The sequence below is a fragment of the Littorina saxatilis genome, linkage group LG16, assembly GCF_037325665.1.
Source record: "Littorina saxatilis isolate snail1 linkage group LG16, US_GU_Lsax_2.0, whole genome shotgun sequence".
NCBI lineage: Eukaryota > Metazoa > Mollusca > Gastropoda > Littorinimorpha > Littorinidae > Littorina > Littorina saxatilis.
Window position 1 is genome coordinate 26,452,637 of NC_090260.1, and position 5,993 is coordinate 26,458,629.

The following is a 5,993-nucleotide window of genomic DNA, read 5'->3' on the forward strand; positions in this document are numbered from 1 at the left end:
CACACACACACACACACACACACACACACACTCACTCACTCACTCTCTAACAAAAAACTTCATACACACAAAACACACACCCATACGCACATATGGACAGACGGACATGCACACCTTTACAAACAAACACACATACACGCACACACATACACTTATGCCCACACACACACTTACACACACACGAGTACAGACTCATGCACGCGTGCGCACGCACACACACACACACACACACACACACACACACACACACACACACACACACACACAAATACACACACACCACACACATACGAGTACAGACTCATGCACGCGTGCGCGCACACACACACACACACACACAAATACACACACACACACACACACACACACACACACACACACACACACACACAGTAACACTAACACATGTGCACAAAATGAACACAAACACACACACTGCGCGAGAGAGAAAGACTACAGGGAGGCATGACGTCATGATGCATTAATTGACGTCAAAGACTTTCGACCGTGACGTATTCTTCTCAAGTTACGCGAGCTTTATCCATAGACTTGGCCGAAACTACGGAATTTCTACCCGTCCAAAGCGGCCTGGGGTGGCGTTTGCTGAAAAAATGGGGGCGCCTATTTTACCCACCGTATTTTTGTTAGTATGGTCCCCATTTTTGGTGAACTTCCATCTCCAACTGTAGCACGTAGCCGGGCACAACGAATCCTTCTTTATCATGTATTATTCGGTGTGCACATTTCTCAAATCGATTACAGTATAGCGTTCACGGGATACCTCCAGCTTCGCTGGGATAAAATAAATGTTGGTGCTCATTTTTGGCTCACGAAGTGTAGCCTATGCGATCGTAACTTTGTCTGTGCGTGCGTATGTGCGTGCGTGTGTATGTCTGTGGTAGAAACTTTAAAGGCAGAGTAAGCCTCCCGTAAACCATCACAGATACGGTCAGGCTTTTACACACAGTACAAACACCATTTCATTTAAACACTCACCAATTGAGAACATCCTAGGTGCCCTCCGTAAAGAGCGAACAATTTTCAAAGAATTTATTTTTGCGTGGTTTATCTTACCCCTGAGCCATCGTGAACCCGTGTGATCCAGTTTTCCCTTTTCACAATGCAGTCGTCATAGTTAATCATTTGAATGCGACTCGACGTGAGCTTATCTACAATAGCACGTTTTTTTTATGCACGAAACAACGGCTGTGGTTCACAAGAACTCTAGCGATGGCTTTTGACTGTTGAGAGGAACGGCGATTTGCACTGTTAAACCGGCCGTCGTCTGCTACGACCCTTGCGTGACCCTGCTTCCGGGCTTTTCTTTTTTTAAACTTTCACAACTTCGAATTGTTCTGATCTTGTCTTGATGAAAAACGAATTCTTTTATGATTAAAGAATGTTTGTGTAACAAGCTGTCAATTTATTATTTAGATTTTAAAAGTTAGGTCTAGCGCAAAAACGAGGCGCCGTTGTTGTTAACGGAACAAGTCTACGAAAATAAATTCTTTGAAAATGTCTCACGCTCGACAGAAAGCAGCCAGGATGTTCCCGTTCGGTGAGCGTTCAAATGGAAGTATGCTTGTACTGTATTTAGACGCTCGGGGAGCTCTGTGATGGTTTACGGGAGGCTTACTGTGCCTTTAACATTTCCGAGTCTATGGATAAAGCTCGCATAAGAAGATTACGTCTCGGTCAAAAGTGTTTGACGTGTGTGATAGAAACTATTTGAAGACGTCACATTATGACGTAAGAGGGTTAGACGTCACGCAAAGGAATTACTGAAAGTCTCGGTCATTGTTATTGTGAGCGGGCCGAGACTAATTGGCAGATCCAGGGTCTCGCTTTCTTGCACAGTTTCACCTATGCTTACTGTGTGTGTGTGTGTGTGTGTGTGTGTGTGTGTGTGTGTGTGTGTGTGTGTGTACTATGTGTGACGGAGTGATTGAGTTTGTGTTACTGTTTGTCGATTTCTTACGTGAGCCTTGAAGGCTTCGCCTCTTGTTTTCAAAGGCATTGGGACAATGAGTGATAACACATGACGTGAAGAGAAGTGTTGGTGCTCATTTTGTTTCAAGGCATTGAGACAATAAGTGATAACATTTGAAACGAAATGAAATGTTGGTGCTCAGTTTATTTTATACGCAAAGAGACACTGAGTGATAACATATGACATGAAATGAAATGTTGGTGCTCATTTTGTTTCAAAGGAAAAGAGACAATGAGTGATAACATATGACATGAAATGAAATGTTGGTGCTGGTTTTGTTTCAAAGGAAAAGAGACAATGAGTGATAACATATGACATGAAATGAAATGTTGGTGCTCATTTTGTTACAAAGGCATTGGGACAATGAGTGATAACACATGACATGATGAGAAGTGTTGGTGCTAATTTTCTGTCAAGGCATTGAGACAATAAATGACTACATATGAAATAAAGTGAAATGTTGGTACATGGCGCTAATTTTTTTTCAAGACATTGAGACAATGAGTGATAACATATGAAACGAAATGAAATGTTGGTGCTGATTTTCATTTCAGGGGGCTGAAGCTATGAGTGATTACGCCATATCGTTTCACTACATCAAGCCCGATGAGATGCGGTTGATGAACTATTTCATCTACCGTCTCCAGCCATATGGAGTCCTGCATGGACTTCAAAATCTCAACAGAAAACACAGCGACACGCTCACAGACCATATGGAAATAAATGTGGGGAGGCCCTGAAGATTGTGCTGAGGATGTTTGGAAGCGTTGTGTGTGGGCTTTTGTGTGTGGGAGTGTGTGTGTGTGTGTGTGTGTGTCTGTGTCTGTGTGTGTGTGTGTGTGTGTGTCTGTGTGTGTGTGTCTGTGTGTGTGTGTGTTGGGGTGGGGCTTGTGTGTGTGTTGGTGTGTGTGTAGGGATGGGACTTGTGTGTGTGTGTGTGTTGGGGTGGGGCTTGTATGTGTGTGAGTGTGTGTGTTGGTGTGTGTGTCGGGATGGGGCTTGTGTGTGTGTGTGTGTGTGTGTGTGTGTGTGTGTGTGTGTGTGTTGGGGTGGGGCTTGTGTGTGTGTGTGTGTGTGTGTGTTGGGTTAAGGCATGTGTGTGTGTGTGTGTGTGTGTGTGTGTGTGTGTGTGTGTGTGTGTGTGCGAGAGAGAGCGTGTATGTGTGTGTCTGTGGGTGTGTGTGTGTTGGGGTGGTGCTTGTGTGTCTGTGTGTGAGAGAGAGAGAGAGAGAGAGAGAGAGAGAGAGAGAGAGAACTCAGAACTTAGAACTTTATTACATAAGGATAAAGGTTTTAGGCTTAGCCTAATCTTCCAACCTGTCCTTGGAACATATACAGAGAATAATTGTAAACAAAAGCAAAGACTGCGCACATACACACACACACACACACACACACACACACACACACATACACACACACACACCCACGTATACACACACACGCACACACAAACTCACACACACTTACACACACACACACACACACACACACACACACACACACACACAGAGTGTGTGTGCCTGTTTGTGTGCATGCGTGTGTGCGTGCGTGTACATCTCTGCGTGCGTATGTGAGGGCGTGCGAGAGTGCGCGCGTGCGTGCGTTATAGTGATTACTTGTCAATCAATCAGTCAATAGGACGCTTATATCGCGCATATTCCGTGGGTACAGTTCTAGGCGCTCTGCAATGATGCCGTGTGAGATGAAATTTTATACGGCCAGTGTTTTCCTCTTGCATTGGTCATGTTTCCAAACTACACATAATATTGACACATGGTGTCAATATTTAAGGAGACTGACGGTTGACTCTGTATGATATTTGAAGTTGACTATTAAAACAGAAAGATATATCAATGAGTTGTGTCTTTCTGTCTGTTTCTCCAATTGATCATAATATTTATGGATCACGTCGATTAGTAAAATACGTCCAATCCAGTTTGGTCGAGTGATATGTGTGTGTGTGTGTGTGTGTGTGTGTGTGTGTGTGTGTGTGTGTGTGTGTGTGTGTGTGTGTGTGTGTGTGTGTGTGTGTGCCTGCCTCTGTGTGTGTGATTGCATATATACGTGTGTGTGTGCGTGTGTGTGTGTGTGTGTATGTGCGCGTGTGTGTGTGTGTGTGTGTGTGTGTGTGTGTGTGTGTGTGTGTGTACAGCAACAACAATGTCCCTGTCTAAAGTCCCATAATCTTTCCTGTTTGCCTTTCTTCTCCTATTCGCTTTAGAGTATTAGTTACCTTTCTTAACTTTGATCAAATAAATACTTAAGCATGATAACTTCTTTTGGCGCACACTGACCGCTATATACACACAAACGCACACACACGTACCTAAAGTGTGGATGGTTACCTAAGAGGCGGCACTGGGTGTAGTGCCTTTCTAGTGCACTTGCACTACAACAGCACTGGGTGCAGTACTCGCTCCGGCATCGAAGAACTTTGCACTAAAAATGCACAAAATTTGACCTATTTCGTCGCCTATAGAGGACGGAAAGAATGTCATTTTGAACATTGTTATGACATTCTTTCCGTCAAAAAAGTCAATTTAACGGTGTTAAATGAAGCGACCATCCACACAATTAGGTTGTCATCCAGAGTTTAGGTTGCCATCCACGTGTGGATGGTTGCCTTATGGTGATTTAGGCAACCAAACCTGTGGAAACGGGGGTACACACACACACACACACACACACACACACACACACACACACACACACACACACACACACACACACACATACACACACACACACACACGTGATGTAGGCCTATTATTTTTCCCTACGGATATTAATTTTATTGTTAGTGCAGTGAAACGAAGTCATGACTAAACAGAAATTCGGGAACATGGAATGCAAGGAGCCTGAGAATACTGAATTCTTCCGATGTTTTGTTGTTGTCTCTATTGTACTTCCCACAGTATTTGATCGGAAATGTCCCGTCGCGATATAACCTTGAACGGTTGAAAACGACGTTAAACACCAAATAAAGAAAGAAAGAAAGAAAGATCGGAAATTTGGGCTGTTTTATATTTTGTTTTGCAGTTGTAAATATGTGACCCTCCACCACGAAATGAGTCGCATGTCACCTCGCGCGGTTCTGCGCTAGGCTTAATATAAGTCCGGGGAGTGTCTGGTAACAGTGTGAGGGTCACCTTAGTCACAGGCTTATAACTCAAACAGTTTTTGCTCTTTTCTACAACGGTTTTCACCACTGGATAGAGCATAAACAATTCTTTAGGAAAATGTAAAAATATGAAAATCATGCAAAGGTGACATGCGACTCATTCCGTGGTGGAGGGTCACATATTCGGCCACGTAATAATATTGAATCTAGTGACACCATCTGCATTTTGTTTCGTGTCTTCTCCTCTTCCTCCAATTGAACAGGCATCGACCGTTAAGTAAACTCAAAACAAAGCACAAAGCAACCAAGTGTTTATTTGGTTTATTTGTTTTGATCTCGAATTCAGTGGCCAGCATAATTATTATCTTTGTCTCTCATGTTGAAATGTATTATTCATAGACGCATTGTTCCTGCTAGCTAGGAATAAAACAAGTCGATGTCTCAAAAGAAAGACCGCACAAAAAATTTTTAATGTGTGCCCATTTGTTCAACTCCAAAGAGAGGGACCGGTGTAACACGACATTTTTACTCCCAGTTTGTTTGGTTTGTTTGTTCGTTCATGGGCTGAAACTCCCACGGCTTTTACGTGAATGACCGTTTTTACCCCGCCATTTAGGCAGCCATACGCCGCTTTCGGAGGAAGCATGCTGGGTATTTTCGTGTTTCTATAACCCACTGAACTCTGACATGGATTACAGGATCTTTTTCGTGCGCACTTGGTCTTGTGCTTGCGTGTACACACGGGGGTGTTCGGACACCGAGGAGAGTCTGCACACAAAGTTGACTCTGAGAAATAAATCTCTCGCCGAACGTGGGGACGAACTCACGCTGACAGCGGCCAACTGGATACACATCCAGCGCGCTACCTACTGAGCTACA

The 5,993-nt window shown here is 43.8% G+C and overlaps 1 protein-coding gene across 1 annotated transcript in view; it reads left to right on the forward strand.

The window, feature by feature from the left end:
• Positions 1-2,731, forward strand: part of LOC138950693 (glycoprotein-N-acetylgalactosamine 3-beta-galactosyltransferase 1-like) — an 18,687-nt gene extending 15,956 nt beyond the window's left edge. The window contains exon 7 of the mRNA XM_070322409.1: positions 2,545-2,731. Coding sequence (XP_070178510.1) covers positions 2,545-2,730 — 186 coding nt within the window. The 3' untranslated portion in view covers position 2,731. The remainder of the gene's footprint in view (positions 1-2,544) is intronic.
• The last annotated feature ends 3,262 nt before the right edge of the window (positions 2,732-5,993 follow it).